Source organism: Blennius ocellaris (assembly GCF_963422515.1).
Source record: "Blennius ocellaris genome assembly, chromosome: 4".
Lineage (NCBI taxonomy): Eukaryota > Metazoa > Chordata > Actinopteri > Blenniiformes > Blenniidae > Blennius > Blennius ocellaris.
The window spans coordinates 15703181-15724571 of record NC_137653.1 but is presented as its reverse complement, the minus strand read 5'-3'; the positions used below and the strand labels follow the sequence as shown (position 1 = coordinate 15724571).

Here is a 21391-nt window from a genome sequence, read left to right as displayed (position 1 = left end):
TGTACTCGAGACAACAAAATAATTCATGACTTCAAAATGGATGCAGTTGAAGCTCTGCTGAGGCCAGCTGTGCCGTGTGCATATGGACCATGTAGAATGTAAGCTATGTCAGCGATGTATTTGGTTCGGGGGACAGTGGCCGTCATTGTCATCGCCAGCAAAGCAGGACACAATGGAGAGGGATACAGGCAGGGACCTGACTCACTCATACAGTGAGCCGTCCTGGCTGCTTTCGCTCACAAAGACCCTGAAAACAATGGGCAGTTAAGTGTCAACGTGTTGTGTGGCGATACAATAGCCGGTTTTACACAAAGTCATCTCTCCCAGCTGGGTTTTTTTTATGCGTTTCCACTGGATTTCTGCGTGTTTTTCCACTGTCTCGGGTTCTTGAAATACGGTTTCTTTAGCTCTCAGCAGTGTTCCAAAGTACACAATCTGTTGGACACCTAAACATGAAAATCGAATATATCCCAAAGAGGACAAGTTTGATTTGTTCTTACAGCGAAGTTACCTCACACATCTTAATGCAATGCCAACATTCAGTGTGATTGCATTTGTTAATTGTATTTTTACACAGTAGTTTCCATGGTTACAGGAAGAAAAAAAGATTGTGCCTCTTCCACAAGAGAGTCAAATGGTGTATGGAGGAATCGCAGAAAAACCCACTACCACACAAGTTGGAAACTTTACTATAAGTTCAGTCCATATTTAACATATGTTGCACTCAGGAGCAGATGAAGTGGCTGAAGATGCATGCTGTTGGATTTTCCGCTGATAATTTCCAACTCAATTGTCAGATTTCTCATGCCAACAGCAAATGTCTGCATATTTGTTTCCACCTGCTTGGAGAGAAAAGCAAATGCCCCCGACAGTGAAATTAACATATCATTATCACTTTTTTTTTGCTGTGATAGCTTACGACAGTGACAAGTTCAAAAAATACACACATGCGTCAGACTGTAATTTGTGCAGAAACATCAACTTAGAAACAACTCCAAAATCAAATTTTAAAGCCACAATCCACCAATATAACAATTACTTTGGTCAAAAGTACCTGATGGGATGAGAGACGTTCTCCAAGTGTTGATATTTCACATTATAAAAATCTCTGTAACGCACACTTAATCCGACTGATGAACACGAAGCATGAACGTTTATTTGTCTGGTTTGACATGGAAGAGACATGTGACAAATTACATGATTAAAATGATCACATCCGATGGAAACGGGGGTGAAAAAATACAGTAGGAGGAATTGTTCTGCAGAAAAAAAAAACATTTATGTTTAGCCTCAATGATTCAGTGTTGGCACTAAAATAAAAAAAAATAAAAAAAAAAAGACTAAAGAAATAAATGAACCAATATTACTGTCACCCAATAAACACAACTGGAGTAACTGTAGAATAAAAGGATCATTAACACTAAAGGTTGTGCTACTGTAGTCAACATCAGCACAGCTGTGATTATCTTCTACAAGAGAATAACAATCAGATTTATTATTCTCTCCCTCTTGTATGAGAATGCCAAAATATTGTGCAGTATTATTAAAAAAGTGAGAAAACACAAATCTTTCCTGCATTCAAGTGTCCAATTTAGATGCTAAAGCAATTCTCAAATTCAGTGTAACTCTTAAAAAAACCCAGCTTTCATCACCAAGAATGTTGTGTGCATTATTCGGAAACACCGGCGATTTCAAGACATTTTTATGTTCAAATCATAAAGCAAATGGAATGACAATGACTGGTGAAGGTTTACGTTCACGCGCAGAGTCAGCAGCAGGAATTCACCCTACCGGACTGGGAAACTCTCTCCTTCACATTCCTCTGAGGGAATACCACCACCAGCACATGACAAGAGCCCCACTCACACTCGGCCACTTAGCCCTGCGCTGCCTCCCACTGCAACCTTTGCACAGAGAGAATGCCTGTGTGTGTATGTGCATAAGTGTCATGGACAGCCACCTTTAACACACATCGTTGCCCTCAGACAGAAAGAAATCACTGAGAAGAGGAGTAAGAAGCACAGGATTCTGAGAAAAATGGATGAGGAAAGAAAAAAAAGTGATGGGGGGTGGGTGGGGGTCAAAAGAGCATGCTTGTGTCAGACAGCTATGCCACCAATGTGATGAAGTGATTGATGGGGAAGCTCTTTGTGCTGAGGAACGCCCTTTTCTTCTTGTCTTTTTCCAAACTCACCCAGCACCCCCAAACACTCAAGGCTTGTCGTTGCTCATTTCTGAGAAAAACCTTTTTTTTTTTTTTTTTGTCTTTTGTCTCAGCTCAGTACAGGTCCGGGCAAAAATCTTCTTCCGACTTTCTTTGCCTTAAAGAAACAGACAGTGTGTTATCTTTACAGACAACATCCAGCAGCCTCACTGAAACCCCCGTCCCACATGGGCCAGTGCACAGCAGGAATGAGTATGTGTGTGTGTGTGTGTGTGTGCATGTATGAGGGGTGGGATGTTCCCATTTCCACTCTGTTTGAAGCACATGGACTGAGTCGGAATGTGGAAGGGGGGAGGGAGGAGGGGAACAGGAGGGAGAGTCAGGGGAGAGACGGAGGTGGTAATCCGAGAGGGGTATCCCACAGTGCAGGCAAGCACATGGTCTCCACACTCGACTGTGGCCCCCACTGCAGGGAGGAGAGGGCCACACTGACAGAAAAGACATCCCTTTCAATCACGCCATGAATAGAAGGATACAACAGTGGCTGGTGAATACCAAGAATCACCTGCGAACAAACACTTCCGGGTGCTTTTATTCAAACGGCTGTATTGTTTTTTTTCTTCTCTTTTAGGACCACAAATTGTCACTCAAAGGGAAAATGCCTGGTTAAAAGTAGGAATGTGACATGAACATCAAAAATTTTCAAAATATGTTCATATTTAGCGTGCCTATATATTACAAAGGCCTTTCTACTTTATATGGATGAATCTAGATGATGTCGGTTTGTAGTTTGTAAAAACTCAAGTGGGGGAAGGTAAAAGGTCGACGAGCCCGTTTTCTGCAAGCTGATGCATCTTCTCGACACCATCTTTTTGAAACCTGTGCGCCACTTTACTATGTTCAACACAAACTGCGCGTCCAGCATTTAGAAAACTCCAAGCATTAGAAACTTTAAGTTCATAGGGAGAACCCAGATGTGCAAAAATACTTAAATGACTTGCAGATTTTGGACTCATTCTTGCTAAATTTCAAATCATTGCTTCACTTGCATACAACAACCAAACTGCTTTCATCACCTACGGTGTTTTGCTCACTTTAAAACCTAAATTCAATATGCTAATGCTTTGTGCACGAAAACATTCATTTGCTTCGGGTGCTGCTGGGTTGTAATTAAAGCATTTCTCAACCCCTCTTCACCATCTTGTCTGTGTTGGTACATGCTCGGAAATAACACCAGACTCTGGTATTCTCTCATTAAGCAAATAATGTTCAGATGCATCGCTGCAACTTGCAAAACACATTGGACTGCTTGTAGCTCACCGAATAATGCCACAGCTATATGTGCTCTACAATGCAAACCTTAAATAGCAACACTCTTTAAAGTCAAACCTTGTATTGTGGTGTTCCCATACAGACATGTCATGGGTGTGATATTGCACAAGTACCAAGCAGGACTTGTTCACTCTTTAAGGGACAGGTGACCTGGAAAAACGTCTGCTCAATCTGCTCAATCCATTTTGCTCAATGTCAATAAAGTACGTATCAAGCTAGTTGTAACGATAAATTGGGGGGAAAAAACAGGGACAGACGAAGGATGGATCAAATTAATACCATCCAACAAAAAAACACTAAAGCTTTATAAATATGTCAGATGTTTGTTTTTTTCAAGTAATCAGGCTGTGTCAGCACAAAAAACATAAACTGGTTGGCTTGTTCAGTCAAAACCATATCTAAAGCGCATTGTCAACACCAGTAAATTAATGTTTTAAAGTTGATCATACTGTGCGATCGATTACTCCATGTGTACGACAACCCTCCCCACACACGCAGCCGTGTTAATCTTGAGATAATCACACTCAAGCTTGAGAGATCCGTGGGAGATTAAATGATGTCGTGCGACGGGCACATCAAAGATCTATCGCCCATATATGTTGCGTGTGCAGATGGCGTGTTTAGAGACCATGACTACACATATCCCACAGCCTCAGGACACACACTTTAAGCATGTACGAGCGGGGTGCACATAGAACCACGTTCCTCTCGTACACTTGCCCTCGGTCATGCACAGTGAGAGGACGCATCAGGAGAGGTTTAGTTCAACGGGCTCCTGTGATGGAGCAAATCTGAAACCTCAGATATGCACTTGTGCCCGCAGCATCTCAGCAGCAGGAGCTGGAGCTGGAGCTGGAGCTGGAGCAGGAGCATGCCACAGGCTGCAGGTAAACCACATTTTCCGGGTGGTTTAATTTACACCGAGCATGACACCAGCGCCAACATGTTACCTCAATGCATTCAGGGTTGCGGGCAAACAGACAAGCTCATATTCCACCACCACACCCTCTAATACATGTAGCGTCTGTGAAGCTGGGGAGATGTGCACTTTCTCTCCACGTGCGGTCAATCCCACAGCGGACCAGTTCAATTCAAACGGGTCACAGCAGCAGATTTTGCGTGTTATGTTGAAGTTTGGACAATGTCCGACATTCACATGCTCTAAACCAACAAACCCAGACCTCAATATAACCTCCCACTAAGGTCGTGAGCAGCAGTGCACACACCCGAACACCAACCGTACATCCACCATGCTGATAAAGTAAGGTGTAAGTGAAGGTGAGGCTGAGTGTGAAGCGATAAGAATTATGAGATTAAAGGAGGTGAAGAAGGGCCGACACTTTCAGGAGCAGAGAGCGGGAGATGCTCCTTTTTAGGGCAGAGACCCAGTCAAGAAAGCATGTGCTGTTTTTTTTCCGTTTTTTTTTTACAATACTATGCAAAAAGAGGGCATGGGGGTTAACCGTGGGAAAGAAAACTGCGGTACCCTCACATTTAAAGTAGATTGAAAGTAAAGCTAGGACTCAGCACTTTAAACAAGCCTCTGTAAGCCGACAAGAAACACTGAGAGAAAGCGGGAGAAACATCTACCAGGGAGGCTCTGATGCTGGGAAGAACGGAAATAGAACTGGTATTCTCTCACAGTAAACCGGGGGGAAGAACACAGTGTTCACACACACATTGACATACGTTGTAGGAGAACGGAGAATGTAAAAGGCTGTGACTGTGTGTATGTGTGTGTGTGTGTGTGTGTGTGTGTGTGTGTGTGTGTGTGTGTGTGTGTGTGTGTGTGTGTGTGCGTGTGAGACGCAGTTTCAGCTGAGAAGAGGTGATGAATTGCTTCATTAAAATAGCATTAGAGGTGTTTGAACCCGGGTGCCAGTGTGCCATGATTGCTCTCTTCCAATACACAGAAACTTGTTACAATAGTGAAATTCTCCTCTTGGAAGCAACCCAAGACACTCACACCCACAGTTACTCATTTAAGGCATTTGATGTAAAACTCGGACTGAAATGCCACCTCAGGTTTTTCATAAAAAATCTGGATAAAACCTTCAATTATAGACCAGATTGTTTTCATGAAACAGTAACAATTCAGAATTTCCATTCATCAAACAGCCCCTCGCTTAATCCCACACACACACACATACACACACACACACAGAAAAAACAGTAGTGACACCATGAAGAAAGAAAGTGAGGAAAATTTGGAATAAAGAATGTGCAAGAGGCCAAATATGAAGAACTGGAATGTAAAAGCAAGAAATCAAAAATAAATATCCTGACAAGACCAAAGTGTGAAGGTTCAAAATGAGAGTGAAGTGTGTGTGTGTGTGTGTGTGTGTGTGTGTGTGTGTGTGTGTGTGTGTGTGTGTGTGTGTGTGTGTGTGTGTGTGGTGGCAACCTGATTAGCCAGACCCTACAGGGGAGGCAAATCTACATTATTCTTTCTCATTTCCCTCTTCTCCTCACAAACCCAGAAAAATGGGGGCAATTCAGTAACCCTAGCAACCAACTCTGCCTACGTGCAGGGAAAAGCTGTTGATGGAGGGGGAAGGAGAGAGGAAGAGAGACAGAGATAGGGAGTGAAAAGGCTAATACAAGTACATACTCCACACACATGCCGACTGAGCTGAGCAGATGAATCGTACAGTCTTGTAGAAGTGGGGTTTCTTTACACCTTCATACCTCCTCTATTCAGACCTCCTCTTGCATGATTCCCAGATCCCTCCTCCTCTTTCTTCTCTCTTCCTTTCCTGCCCCCCCTCCTGGCCTTTGCTCATTTTTCCTCCTTGCTTAGACCCCTTGCTTTTCAGCCAGTACGAAGGCTGTTCAAACACAACCTGTTTCCTCCGGCCTCCCTCGGGAGCATTATCCAACCTTTCTGCTGTTGTGCTTTCTCTCCTTCCTTTCCTTCTTCCTTTCATTTTCTCTCACTTCTATTTATTTACAGCTGGATGTTTCTTCTATTGATTGTCTCACGGAGGATATGAGGGGGCTTTGTCTTTGGACCCCTTGGCTTTTTATAGATCCCTCTGTTCTTAAAGATATTCGAACCAACACACACACACACACACACACACACACACACAAATCATCTCTCTCTGCTGGCTGTGAGTCAGTGTCCGGCCGAGGCCATCCTGCATGCGCACACAGTGTGTGTGTGTGTGTCACATGTGTTGTAATCATAAAGTCATGATTATTGGTTTAAGTTGCCATGGGAGGGGAGTTGAAAATGAATGTGTCACATTTCATCAGAACTGGCAAATGTTTTGAGAGAGAGAGAGAGAGAGAGAGAGAGAGAGAGAGAGAGAGAAGAATAGAATAGTATGGAATTTGAGTTGAAGACCAGCAGCTTTCACAATAGTCTGATTGTTCATTGACTGTAGGCTGAGAGGAAGAATAGGACTGAGAAGAAGGAAAAAAAAAAAGAAAAGGCCAGATCATGGCAATGCATTTTACATATTTGCATACTCATACTGGTTGTTGTGCTGTGGTCGTGTGTGTGTGCGTGTGTGTGTGTGTGTCAGATCAAGGTGGTGAAATATACATAAGACACTCATTCAAAGGTCATGAGCTCCAAACCATGGCGCCTGATTAGAAAAGTAACCACCCACACTTCAGCTCTATCATGCAAACTTGGCTTTTAGGAAGTTGGGGGAAAAAAAAAAAAAAGCTCCTGAACTAAATGAGCTAATCAAAGTTCTTATGATGGTTTGCAATACTTGGCCAAACTACCTGAGGTAAAAAAAAAAAAAAAAAAAAAAAATCAGCTTTTGATCTGTAGCTTTTGAGATGGAGAGTTTTCTAATCTGGTGCAACGACTTGACCTTTCAAATTTTCAAAAGGACAATTCAACTGCTATTGGATTCCTTTCTGTTGAACTTCTGGAGAATATTCACTGTCAAAATATACAATCAGTATCAGAGGCTACCCTGGGATACATTGGCACACCAAAGACACACTATTTGTACATCAAGGCAGGAGCACCTGAAAAAGAGGGAGGGGCGATTTCAACCAATCCCAACATGCCTCAGCGCAGTCGGCCCAGTGAAGGGGTGGCAGCCGAAGTGTCAACGATTAGCCAACCAGGGCAGACAGAACATCTGTTGCCCAACAAAGCATCTGGAACATCTGGCACCAATGACCAGGAGTCAACTAAGCAAATGAACTCTGACCTTAGCTACTTGGCTGCCCCATTATTTCTTCCTGCTCGTGTTTATTTCATATTTCTTTCATTCTGCATCCTGACATTTAATTATCCCATCGACTTTGAATCACGAACTGATCATCAACTCAGTCCACACTGCAAAAAACACACTCACCGGCCTGTAAACAGAGCTTAGTCCGAACGCTGAAGAAAGCCAACTCAGCACTTTGTGAAGTTAGTAAATTCAGCGCTGTGTGTTTTCTCTCAGGTGCCACTCGCAGCCCCGCAGTAAATCGCCATATCGAACACTGAAGAATGAAGAGGCAGGCAGGTAAAAACTCAACAGAAAATCAATGAGAGTTTTCAGGCATGTCGTCTGTACTGCTGATACAGCAAGACGAAGCAACTGCTATGACGCACAAATCTGAAAGGACAATAGAACATCTGACTTGGAACGCATTGTTCTGATGAATGGAGGATTTTGTTTCTGAAAAAGAAAAAAAAACTAGTTTTTATCTCTGTTCATTTGCATTTTGAGAGACAAGTGTGTTAATTGCAGAGCAAAAAAAAAAAAAGAAGCTTCATGAAGCAGACGTACTTCTACCCAATATGTGTGTGTGTGTGTGTGTGTGTGTGTGTGTGTGTGTGTATGTGTGTAGCAGCGTATTCCTTCGCCTGCTTTGTGCCCAAACAGGAAGGCTCACGCACTCCTGTATGATCCATCCACGTTCCAGCCTCCTCATCCTCCGTTTCACACAAACATCCTTCCTGAATGATTATTTTAAGCTCAGTCAGCATTTCCATTCAGCTCACAATACAGCATTCAGGACCACCCTCCACATGCACACACACAGACACACACACACACACGCACACACTCACAACCTACTGCATCCAACACACACCGACAGATGTCAACACACTCACACAGGGTGCAGCGAGTAAACGTTACCATTCAGGGTGGTGTGATTGACTGGTGGTTGAGAACTGCATCACAAAGTTAATGCAGTTTAGCTTTAACTAACCAGGGGTTGTTAAAACGATCACGCACACACACAAAGCCCCAAAGCTGTCCCTAATTGACCTCTTGCCATTTTATAGCTATTACATCTTAAATAAACATAAATCAGTGGCAATACACTCACAAGCTAAAGTACAGGAAGAGCAAAGAGCCTCACATAAAGCAAAGACACAGGCCCATAATCCTGCTGACAAAACCTCTCTGAGTCACCACTTTTCCCGTTGTGAGCCAGTGAAAGCACTCATTTATCTTTAATCATACGTTTCTCCAGCTGCCTCGTGAACCTGTACCTTAGTAGCTTACTGTGGTCACACACACTCACTACATGAGTGTGTGTGACCACACCGCCAATCATTCCTCGTCAGGGAAAAGAGGTCAACATCAAATCCGCCAAGTTAAATTGTTTCACCGTCACATCTGGAAAACAATCGCAGCGTGGAAGAAGTGCACAGGGCTCACTTCTTCTTTATCATCATCATCTCCATCTGTTTGCTCGAGGTTAGTTGAAAGATCAATAATTTTTTCAGGCAAAGGCCCCCTTTTTTGTATTGCTCCAGCAGACTGTGAAAAAAAGCCATAATCAATAAAGTTTATCAGTGGCAAGAAAGACATCATGTTAAAAGTTCGCAGATGTGTAAAAACTCCGGCAGATGCGGAGGTGTGGAGCCAAAACGTACATGAAAAAAATGAAACATCTGTCGAATGACTTTTAATAGTGGGTGCTCCTTCAGTTTTCCACTGAAATGTTTTCCACAGTCGGAATTAAAGCTTTCCACTCTGAAGTTGAATGGGAAGAAGGCAGAAATGATTTGGCGACGATTTCGCCGCCAAAACAAAAGGTAATAGCGTTTAACCAGGAAGATCAAAAACTCCTTGTGTGTGTGAAAAGGTTGGCGATAGGCTTATTCTTGAACTCGGCTTCAGCAACGGACACGACGCTGCAGCTTCGTGGCAGCATTTCTGTTCAAAGTCTTCTCTTTCTTCTGTTTTTTTTTTTCTCTCCCTATGTCGGTCACCTTTCTCTGCTCTGTTCGATACACACCCTTTTTCTTCACAAGTAGGAACATTCCTGATATCAGCCAGGATCCCACATTCGAGTGGGAGCGCTCCGTGTGAAATAAACAAAGCCTGAGAGAAAGAGATATTCAAGCGTCACTCTGCCATTCAAGAAGCAACTTTCGTTGACCCCCGGTGTTGAGAGGCGATGTGACTGTCCACTGACGCCGAGAGCATCGCTTCACGTGCACTTTGAAGTTTGTTCCACACGTGAAAAACAACACATCAGTCGGGTTTTACAGGAGTCAAGCAGTCACCACTTGGGTTTGTGAATCTCCAGCACTTTTTTGAACCTGCTGACACTGGTAGGAAAATGAACTCAAGACCAGCAACAGCATGTTTCACAGCGGTACGACAAAAGACTACCCGTAGTACTGGAGCGTATATGATAGCATTGGCACGGAGGTTAATCTGGAGCTGATGGAATACCAGATGGAGCGAACATCTCACATTATAAGGACTCATTCACTCATCAAATGCTTAATTTACTTCTGGGAGAATAAAATGCAGACTTATGCGTCTCCCTCTCTTTCTGCAGAGGTTTACGGATGACATCCAAAAGGATTTACATTTATTTTCCCCAAACCGCAGCAGCGTATAGCCGCAAAGTCGTTCCTACTGCTTGATTCTCGATGAGCAGGTAGGTATGGAGCCTCCTCTCCTCGCTGGACTGAAAGATCAGAGAGGATCTGTGGAAGACTGGAAGCAGGGGAGACACCTACTGACAGAGGATGACATGTATAGCAGCTTCGCGTATGGCTGTGTGAGACCCTATATTACAGAATCTCAAAAGAGCAGCGCACAGGGTAATAACACACCGTCTGTCTCTCCTCGAGACAGCAGACTGCTGGGAATGGCACGCACACACACACACACACACACACCTGGAGACATCCTCACATAGAGGGGAAAACACACACACACACCTCAAACAGCTATGTGGAAGCACAGGTTTAGCCTTCTCATCTCTTCATTCCAGGTAGGGGAGACGGTATGTGGAAAAGCACGTGGACCCAAGTGAGGACAGAGGAGAGAAAACAACACAGCTGTTGACTGGGGAGCAATGAAGTAACTGACAGGAGAAATCAATGCACAGGGTCGATGGACAAACATTAAGTCCGCGGTCTGACAAACACGGCAGACGAGTCCACAATGCAGCATGGACAGAAAGTCTTTACATGGGCTGCCAAGCATAAACAGCAGTCTACCAATACTAATGTCTCTGTGGTGACAAACAAAGGGGTTTTCAAATAGACAGGTGAACCAAAGGGAAGTTGTTCATAAAAGGTGTGGTTAATGTTAACGGGAATACAGTTACACTGGATTACTTTGTCTGTGTGTTTGACTGACAGGCTTTCTAGGGAGCAACACTAAAATCAATCCCTGCCTCATGTAGACTCACAGAAACATGAATTTAACAGAACAACAAACTTAATCGCCACCACGGGATATGAAGGTGTGACAGTGAAACTGTGATTAACACCGTCACCTTACAAAGATAAAGTTTGAACGTGGCTGGCTGAGCCATTATTCTGGGGTATTTGCATGCCTGCCTTGTGACGCTTAACAGTTTTTCCCCCCCAGGTAGTCCAGTTTCCTTCCTGAATACAATGACATCTCTCTGCATTAGCCCTGCAGTAGACTGGCAAGCTATCCAGGATGTAAGCTGCATTTTCCCGGCGTCAACTGGGATCGGCTCCAGCAGCCTGGGAACTTAAGTTGGATAAAGTACTATGGAAGATTGATGGAAGAATGGCTGTGTGGCATTTGCATGCTCCCCCATGCCTGTATTTTTTTTTTCTTTCCCTCTCAATACTTCAGATTCCTGCCTTGATGCAAAGACATTACTCAATGGTATATACACTGTCAAGCTATCCAGGAGGAACCCTGCATCTCTGGTGGTGTTGGCTGGAAGAGGCTTCGGGACCCTGCGATTCAAGTCTGGGATGAGATGGATGGATGGATGGATGGATGGATGGATGGGAAACAGATTTCAATCCCATGAAGCGGTTTGTAAAGTTGCAAACATTAAGGATGATCTTGTAGAGGAATGGTTCTTATCCTGCTCGGCACTTGTTAATCTCATCAATCAAAATATTGCAGCAGAAATCTAGTTACACATCATAAAGCAAACTCTATGCGGGTTCTCCGTTGTTTCCATCACTCATCTTTGTGTTAAACACCAGAAATTCCATTATGGACAACTCCTTCCAATTCAAGTGTGGTGAGGTTAACGACACAGACACAAGACATAAGCGCCTTGCTCCTTGGATTAAAATGAGAATGACGAGGAAAGCAGTTGTCCATCCTATCCAGTCGTCTGCCACTGCAGTGAGCTGCAAACATGCTGCTCGGTCGGAGGATCATATCTGATCTCCTAACATCGCTTCACCTTTCCCCGTGTGTACCACGTAACGTTATATCGTGTGAGAGCAGACGAGAACTCCCCGTCGCCAAGACTTGAATCCTGCACGGCAATCAGCCACTAAACAGTTAACACCTCAACGCCCCTTTTTTTTCCCAACAACTACAATCTGCTCTGCCACCCCTGCTGCTCCCATGTCCTTGATCGTCAGCAGAGGCGGCGGCGATGGACTGATCAATGAGCGAGCCTTCGCACAGATTGATCATTTAAATTGGCGAACTGCGATCTAATTCATGCCGGAGCCGCCAGTGCAGAGGCAAGGCGCACAGACGGGCAAGAGAGAGAGAGGGAAAAGAAGAAGAAGGGGGAGAAAACGCCCTGCCTGCCTGGTTCAATGTCGAAACATCCACCCAGTGGGTCGCCTGCACAAAGTACATCCCATCACCTTCACCCAACACCTTTTACAGACTCAGCTCGGGGCACATCTGGACACCACCGCGGATTTCTTTTTTTTTTGCCACCCTGCCTTTGTTGACCATGTGTGCGCTGCCGCGGCAGCACTCACACGCCTGGAGACACTGATCATGATGTTCTATTCATAACTGCAATTATTTATATATTAGTGATCCGCCACGTCCGCATAATGACAATTGTCGTCCATAGATTGCGAGAAAATAATAATAATAAAAAAAAAAAGGTAAGCCTTCCTTTTATGGGGGGGGGGGAAAGAGGTAAGGCTTCAGGGGGAGATAGAGGGAGAGAAAAAAATCATGCATTTTGCCAAGTCTGGGAAAAAAAACACAGCATATAGCGAGGAATCACACATCCCCCTCCACCATTATAGAGTATCCCGGTGTCCACTAAAAACGTAAAACGCCTGGAAAAAGTTTTACCTTTAACTTGAGTTTCATATTCGGCCACGATCTCCTTGTCCTTTCGGAATTTGGCTGGAGACGTCATGGCTGAGTTTGGAGATCAAACCACTTGTCCCTCGCAGTGAAGTCTATCTTTCTCTCTCTCTCTCTCTCTCAATCAATGAAAAGATCAGCAGTTACAGGGGAAGAAAAGCAGCCGCTCCGGCGCAGGTCTGTTGGAGTTTAGGAAAGGAGAGATCGCGGCTCCTCAGTGCGTTGCCCGGGGATCTGTATTGTCTCCCTGCCTCCGCTCACTCAGGGCGCATTGTGAGTTTGGCGCTGCTGCCGCTGCCGCTGTGCTCCTGCTCCTGCTCCTCTCAGCCGCCGCGCCGCGCCTCGCCGCCTCCTCAAAACCGGTTATGGTGCAAACAACCTCAAGTGAAATGTGATTCATACCCTTCTTTAAAAAAAAAAAAGAAAGAAAGAAAAGGGGAAAAAAAGAAAAATGGCACTAAGTTTTTTTTGTTGTTGTTTAGTTTTCTTCCTTTGCTATGATCGAGGCTCGATCTCACTGTTGCCTGTCCAAAACTAAACTGCCCCCTTCTTGTTCCCCCTCCTGAAGTGAGAGAGGAAGGAGAGTGAGTGGGGATGGAGGGGCTGGCTGCTGACTGCTTGGCAGCCCACAGTGCGCAGGACCAGCCAACGGTTCGTCTGGGATTCCCAAACGCAGAAAAGCATTCTTGATCAGGTGAGTTTGGTCTAAATATTTCACTGAAAATGCGTCACGAAAGGCCAAACTTCACATATAAAGGCAACCCATGATGCATAATTGGATCATCAGTCAATTTACAATCTTTTTCAACTGAAATCACTAATTGCGACTGTGTGTTTATGAACTAAAATCCTCACAATTTGGAATTCTGTGGGAATATAACTGGGTAATTTCAGTACAAAATGACACGGAAGTAGTGATGGCATGCATAACTTTCATACAGTTTGTTCGAAGAAGATAAACTAGTAGGTGTATAAATTGCAACAAAATAACTTTTCTATATCAGGCAATGTCCCCGCCTAACTTTATTTTACCACTGAAATAAGACAATGATTAGATTTGAACGACATTTAATCACACCAATCGCTTCGTGTGAAGCTTTGAAAAGTGGGACGGTTCAAGTTGAATTCCTATCCAATCACATTGAGACGTTCCATTGCAGCGAACCAATGAGGACGCGCCACTGCGGAGAACATCCAATCAGAGTGAGCGTCGAGGTCTTTTAAAGCTAGATGCAGGAAGTGCCGTTAAATACCAGGAAGTTGTAAACAAAACTGACAGCTAGTTGGTTAGCTGTAAACTAACATCCGAATGGATGCGCAGCCAGCTGTGTGAAACAGGCCAGTCGTTTGCCGACACCGTGTGTTTGTTTACAATACAGTGGCCGGTTTTCTTACACCGAAATTGCGTCGCGGCGGTTTCTACTTTCCTGTATGTTTGTAGGACGAGCTAACATTTAGCTCTTCGTTAGGAGGAGGCTAGCGTCTGCACAAGGACGTAAGAGCGACCGCCGTCGTCAACAATCTACATCTAATTATTAAACGAAGCGGACGGGACAGCAACAGACGCCCACCGTCGCCCGTTGTTATCTGTTGAGTTTGCTGCCCGGAGGCAGGAGAAGCGAGAGAGTTCGTCCGTTTTCTGCTATTTGGTGTGAGCACAACAACAATGTCTACATCCAACGCCAATTTCAAAAACAAGTGTGTCGCTCAAGTGAATTGCATCTTCTGTGAGAGTATGCTCTGCACGAGAGGCATGAAGGCAGTGCTCCTGGCAGACACCGAGGTCGAGCTGTTTTCCACGGATATACCTCCCAATAGGTAAGTGCTAATCCTGTTAGCAAGCGCTGCTAACCTTTGTTTACGTCTGATGAGGCTAAAGCGACAGTGCACAACACCGTGAAGATGCCTGCTCACAGATTGTTGTCGCTGTCCAATATCTGTTTTGCTTTTGAACACGTTTTCCTCTTATTCATATGCTTATGTTTGTTTGATTTTTAAAGTTGTGACTGTGTTTTTCAGTCCTTGTGTGCAACTTTCAGATGATCTGATCTGTGAGCATGTCTGAACTGCATTGGATGTGTTATTCTAATTGATTAGGATCAAATTATTCTCTTCCCATAGTGGCGATCAAAATACACAAACGTGTACCCAAACTGTGATTAACAACTTTTACAATATAATGTACATATGATATCATTGTTGTGACTTGCATCCTTTTTATGCTTATGTTTGTTTCTCTTTGCATGCACCCTCCCTCCCCCAAGAACTGTTGACTTTGTGGCCAGCTGCTACTCCACTGAAAGCTGTAAATGCAAACTGAGAGACATTGCATGTCTCAAATGGTACGTAACAGTCTTTTTTCTTTTTGCCTTGCAGTGTTTGCTGTAGAAAAACCATCTGCTGATGAAGTATGCTAATGAAAAGAACACCCATATCCCCACAGTAAACAGTTTTCATGTAATGCCGAGCTATTATAGTACATGTTATTCACTGATAATTTTACTATGCCGATTTTGAAGGGCATGCAATTACTTTAATCCATATATGGTGTTTGTCTGTCCAACTGTCCAAAATCATTTCAGTTATTTTGCAATCATGAAACTACTAGTAGTCAGTATCTACTATAGTAGTTTTCACTTAATTTTCTGTCAAACATTCACGATGCTATACTTGTTAGTATTCAAATCAATGTCATTAAGCATTTATTGCTGACGTTACCTTAAAGCACAGGTCAGCGCTAGAGGTGCGCTATGGAAACTCTTTTGTTTTCCCAAGCTTTTGTTGTTTTTATAGAGGGCAAAAACAAACATCAGTGAGATAATAGACACCCACTAGTTGAGTTAGCACTTTTCAGAAGTGCCCCCACTAAAATGCTGACTAATGTTTCTTCTTTATTCTCTCCCTCTCCCAGCGGTAATGTTGTGGGATATCATGTCGTGGCCCCCTGCAAACCCTGTCTGCTCTCTTGTAATAATGGACATTTCTGGATGTTCAATAGCGAGGCCGTATCAACTCTGAACAGACTGGATGCGACAGGTCAGTTTTAGAGCCCTTCCTGTTTCCCTGCAGTTTCTCTCTTGACATCCAAAAAAGTCCTCACGATTCCCCTCCAAATGTGTCTGCAGGTCTGAATCTGCTCTTGTGGGGCGATCTTCCTGAACTAGATGACAGTGAGAGTGAAGAGTCGCTAAACGCTTCAGAGGAGGAGTGCATCAGGTAGACGCAACAGGTCAAATTGAGAGACCCCCCCCAAGCACCGATAGCTGAGAGGTGGACCTGGAAAAGTGTACAAACCACGCTGGGATTAGACTGAAAAGATGAGCCTTAAAGGGTAATCAAACACTTGAGTTTCTCCCTCTCTCTTTCTCTCTCTCTCTCTCTCTCTCGTCATAAATATTAGGCCAGAGTGTTTCCGGCTATGGTGTCACCGCAGGCGGTCACCGTTTGACCACTGATGTGACATCATTAAATGAGGTTGCAGCCGAAAACACAACCTGCTTCAATGTTTGAATCTGCTAATCACCACAGAGGGAACATTTTCGTCCCCGTAATTTAGTGTTGAATTACCCTTTTGACCTGTGACCACTTTCCACTGTTAAAAGCACAGACACACATTTACATAAACCCATTTCACTCCCCCCCCCCCCCCCCCCCCCCCCTACATCCGTGTGGACTTGGACAACTAGACAATTTAATCTAGTGCTTTCTGCTTTTCCGTGGTCGTAGTTTGGATCACTCTCCTGAGAAGTTGACCCTGTGGGATGATGAGTCGCTTCTTTCAAGCTGTTTACGTTACACCTGATTTTCAGATAACTGCAATCTGCCTTTTTATTCATTTTAATGGCAGGTGTTCTCTGCCCTATGCGTATGCTGTAATAGGACAAACTCCCATTAACGGTCATGTCTTGAAGACATATTCTCCCGGTGTGGCTGGGTGCAAATGAGAAGTTGATTGTAACTGAGTGCTTTTTTTGAATCTCGCATATTGGAGAAACCGCACAAATACTGAATGATTCCTTTGCTTTTTACGGAGCACATTTGTTTGATCTGACATTCTATCGGGGAGTTTTTTGAAAAGCTAGCACAGTGTTTGGTAAACCTCTTAACAGCAGCAGTATGTGTTTAATACCCAGACGAATTCATAACTGTAGCATTATCCAGTACTAACATACTAACCTATGAATGGATGTGCTTCCACCTGCCTGGGGTATAAACAGAGTGGAGGGGGGGGGGGTGTATTTATATATGAATCATAATAAACTGAGTCAATGATCCCGCTCAATTTTTAAATATGGACCATAAAGCAGACTTATAGAAACATGAGCTCTGAATGGATGTCATTGTCTACAGTGTGTTTCTGTTCCACCACTGTTGGTTTTTTTTGTTTTGTTTTTTTGTAGCAGCATACCTGTAGCACCTAAAGAGCGGAGAAGAGTCGGCTCCAGAGAACCACGAGACATCAGTATTTAGCTTGTCTAAAAATATTGATCGGTTTTTCTGGGGCCAGTTTCTTTTAACTAGGAGTTCTCTCTTCCAGGCAATCAGCTTACGACACTTGTAGCTGATCAATAAACCTCAATTCATTTAGCTTCTCCCAGAAGTTGTTTGTGGGCAGTTAAACCCTTTTTAACACTGTAGACTGCAGCTTAATGGTACTTTTTAGCTTTCAGCTGATGGTCATCGACTAACCAGAAGCTTCAAACCCCCCCCCCCCCCCCCCCCCCCCTCCAGTCGTATTTGAGTAAACTAAAATCTGTTCTTTTTGGCGGTGCCATCCCTGAGCGCTTGTTTTTTCACTGCAGTGACCTGCTGATAAGGTGATCGTGTCTTAAAGTAACAGTCTTAGTGAGATTTGCCTGTACTGTTTTCAAACATTGAATGTCACTCTTCTTTCTTGAAGGAAAAGGATAAAAGGAAAAAAAAAGCTGCTCCCCCCCCCCCCCCCCAATATTAATTGGCATCTGTGTATCTATGCTATAACCTCCAGTTGAGGAAAAGGTTTTCTCCACACCCTCCGCCAGTAACATTACAACTGACAGTCTGTTACTCTTTCACACCAAAAACTGTCTGTGTGGATAAATTGCATCTGCTTGGTATTTATTAAATCCACAAACCAAAAATGTATAACCACATACTTTCATTTTGTTTACAAGCCTTGTTTACAAATGCTTTGGTTTGTGGTGTGTGATTGTACTTCTGTTTTTGTTCATGTATTTAATATTTAATTGTGTAGTGCTTTGTTTTGTATGTTGAAGATTAGATGTATACAGTTTTACCTCCAGAAGGTATCACTCGTGAGCTTCCTCTGGCTAGGACAATTGTCAAATATGATAATCAGAAGAACTATTTAAGTGGCCGTTTCTGACGTGATTAACTTTGATTAACATGCCCTGCTGAAAATGTATATTTTGAAATTGCACTGAAATCACATCAAATGTTTAAAACAAAAAAAACAAAAAATGATTTGTTGTTTTGTATGCTTGTTAAATTAATAAACTATTTTTTTTTCTCAAAAATATCCGGGTTGTCTTGAAGGTCTACTGTCATGTTTTCCTCATTAATCCTTGTAGTAGAAGACAAATCTTTTTTTGTTTTAAGCAGCCCCTGACACAGTGGCGCACACTTTTGCTGTTATGCAATGAAAAAAAAAAATAAATCTGAGTGTAAAATGCTCTAAGTATTAAGGTTTCCACATCTTAAACCATGAGAACGTGATCTGAGATTACTTATTCACCCCTCTGGAAATACTGTTCATGAATGGTTTTCACAAAAACAAATGTGTATTATATAAACGCAATTTTACCAAAGACACTGGCTTTGAGTATCAGGCCCTCCAACACAGGTAACAGGGTCAGATAAAGGCTATTACATGAGCGGGATTTCAGGCAGAGGACAATATGTCTGTGGATGATCTACAAACGTCTGTTTCAGTATGAAGTTTTTACTGATTTGCCTGTACTGTGACTTTTCAGCTCGTACTGTGTGGTCCCAGAGCTCCACATGCACAACACGAGTCCCTTTTTCAACCTGACCTGACTGATGTTTGGGAATTTGTTTTTGCATGCCTCTGTACGAAGCATTCTTTGCTGCTGTTGGGACACGTACAAAGTAATTTAGGTGGTGCGAAGAAATCAAATTGTTGTCCTGGACCTTGTTTTCACATGTTTTTGGTAGCATCTGTGCAAATAGCTTTTCATGCCTAAACAACATCAGCATTTTTTTCTTTCCTTCTTTTTTTGTTGCAAATCTTACTCTGTTCCACAAAATGTACTGGTCTTTTGATTTAAGTTTAAAGTCCATGCACAATGTATCTCGGTGTATGTACTTTAGAGCTTTCAGTGCATATGAGAGGTGCAATATATATATATAAAAAAAATAAACCCAGAATTTAAAGTACTTTTCAGATATGATATAGAAGCACATTTGGGCCTTTTTTAAGTTCTGTTGGTAATTTGTTTCTATTGCTGTCTTTTGTGTTTGTGTCTATTATATCCCATCCATTTTGTTTGAGTGTTTACCACTACTCCAGTAACTGTTACTCTGATTACTTAATAGAATGCCATATAACAGCAAACAAAACATTCTATAAGTCTACAATCTTAATTCAGTCGAACAACTGATATTGCGCTGTCCTCCTATATCCAAGTGCATTAAACAAATCCAGTGGTGAAGGCCAAGTGTGACGTCAGTGTATTCAAGCCCTCTGATTGGATCTTCATGGAGTTCACGCTCCAGCGCGAGCTGACTGCATCTGCAGCGAGCTGCATAAACAAAAACATAGTTGTTGTTTTTTTAATAGCGTTTTTGTCAATGTACAATGGCGAAAGGAGAAGATAAAGACATTTGGTTGCAGATGTATTGTCAAAACAATTTTCATGAAGGACTTTTCCAAGAGGTCATGGAACGCACCACAGCACTCCAAGCGCTCGGAGGTCCGGTGCAATTTACAAGCGCTCACTACAAACTCCATGGCAGGATTCAGGATTACATTATTTGCCATTATATTATTTTCAAGACCACGAAAAGCTGATATTTGTCACCGTCCTGTCCACTGGAAAAGCAGCCACTTTTTTTTTGTTTGTTTATATATACAGCTGTGCTGCAGCAGAAGGTGAGTGCAGTTGGGTTTTGTTTTTATTCATAAAGGTATTTATTCTGGCTACACGAGTGATGCAAAGGCTTTTTATACTGCATTTCTGCATGGTAGCATGTTTTTTTGTAGCCATAAAAAAGTCATTGATGGGTGGATTGACTCAGACTAGCACAAGTGAAGGCCTTGCTATGAAATGCACTGCCGCCACTGCATTTTCAAAGGTTTATGGTAGGTTTAATGCGCATATTACTCTTGTGAACTTTGAAATGGAACCACAGTTAATAGTGTTCATCGTTAATTGTGCTTTTCCCTGCTATGGCATGACTCCAGAAAACTTCTTCCACTCAAGTATTCAGTGCCTCAGGTATAAGCAAAACCAAAGAAAAAGCATGTTATTCAAACGTAAAAACAACCATAGGTGTAATTTAATACACGATTCAGAAATTCTTGACATACAAATACAGTAAGTGGATAATAGGGGAAGAACTTTAAATGACCCATCAGGTAAAATTAAAAACAGGCCTCAGAAAATAATCAAATTTAAACTGAAAACATATATGAAAGCGCGCTGCGTGTCTGCCACAGGTGTTTTCAATACTGCCTGATTAGGGTGTCCTCTGGCTGAAGTTACGTGGCGTTCGCCTTAAATTCCTCCACCTTGGGAGCCTTAGTGTGTTTGGCTTTGTATTAAAGTAAAGGTGATAAAGCAGAGTATGCGCGAACACTCGTCTATCAAACAAAAAAAGGAGAAGTAAAATGTACACGTTTTCATCCTTCATAAGCAGTCAATTGTATTTGGAGTCAGTTTAATGACACATTTTAGCCTTCAGTACTGACTACTGTGTGAAATAAAGGTTGAGTGACATTTGGTGGCAGATATTACCCGGAGCACTCTGGCGCCATCTGCTGGATTGGCAGTGCAACGACTTGTACAAAATTCAATTGAAATACTGTAATTAAATATAATGTGTCCATTTTGTTTTTCTGATAGTATATGTAACTTGTTTGTTATTTTATTACCATATTGTGATCTAAATGTGTAGTGCAATTTAAAAATTAATTCATGGAGCAATCTGTATATACTGTTAATTGTTGATCGAAGGGATTTGAAATGAATGAGCCCATATATATTGATTAACTAAAGAACATAATAAAGTTGTTTGGAGAGCCGGTTTCTCTTATGCACCAGCAAATGAGAAATGAATGTTTGCCTCTTCAGTTATCTTAACAAGATCAGTCACATTTCCATATTTACTTAATTCATTCACCAGCGGTACCTGATCACAGAGCGTTGGAAGAAAC

At 42.8% G+C, this 21391-nt stretch overlaps 2 protein-coding genes across 2 annotated transcripts in view; one reads left to right on the top strand and one right to left on the bottom strand.

Moving 5' to 3' along the window:
• srgap2 (SLIT-ROBO Rho GTPase activating protein 2) overlaps nt 1-13456 on the bottom strand; it is a 55853-nt gene extending 42397 nt beyond the window's left edge. The window contains exon 1 of the mRNA XM_080495014.1: nt 12982-13456. Coding sequence (XP_080351140.1) covers nt 12982-13048 — 67 coding nt within the window. The 5' untranslated portion in view covers nt 13049-13456. The remainder of the gene's footprint in view (nt 1-12981) is intronic.
• An 838-nt stretch (nt 13457-14294) lies between these two features.
• On the top strand, nt 14295-16507 carry LOC308129694 (protein FAM72A). Its single transcript, XM_080495717.1, has 4 exons — nt 14295-14814; nt 15261-15338; nt 15908-16032; nt 16122-16507. Exons 1-4 carry the CDS (start codon nt 14663-14665, stop codon nt 16214-16216), a joined length of 450 nt encoding a protein of 149 aa, XP_080351843.1. The 5' UTR covers nt 14295-14662; the 3' UTR covers nt 16217-16507.
• Nucleotides 16508-21391: the final 4884 nt, after the last annotated feature.

Bases quoted from the DNA above. Each gene is read 5' to 3' on its own strand.
- LOC308129694 (XM_080495717.1), top strand. From the start codon at position 14,663: ATGTCTACATCCAACGCCAATTTCAAAAACAAGTGTGTCGCTCAAGTG. The intron at 15,339-15,907 runs GTACGTAACAGT...TCCCTCTCCCAG, and splicing joins GACATTGCATGTCTCAAATG to CGGTAATGTTGTGGGATATC. The intron at 16,033-16,121 runs GTCAGTTTTAGA...ATGTGTCTGCAG, and splicing joins GAACAGACTGGATGCGACAG to GTCTGAATCTGCTCTTGTGG.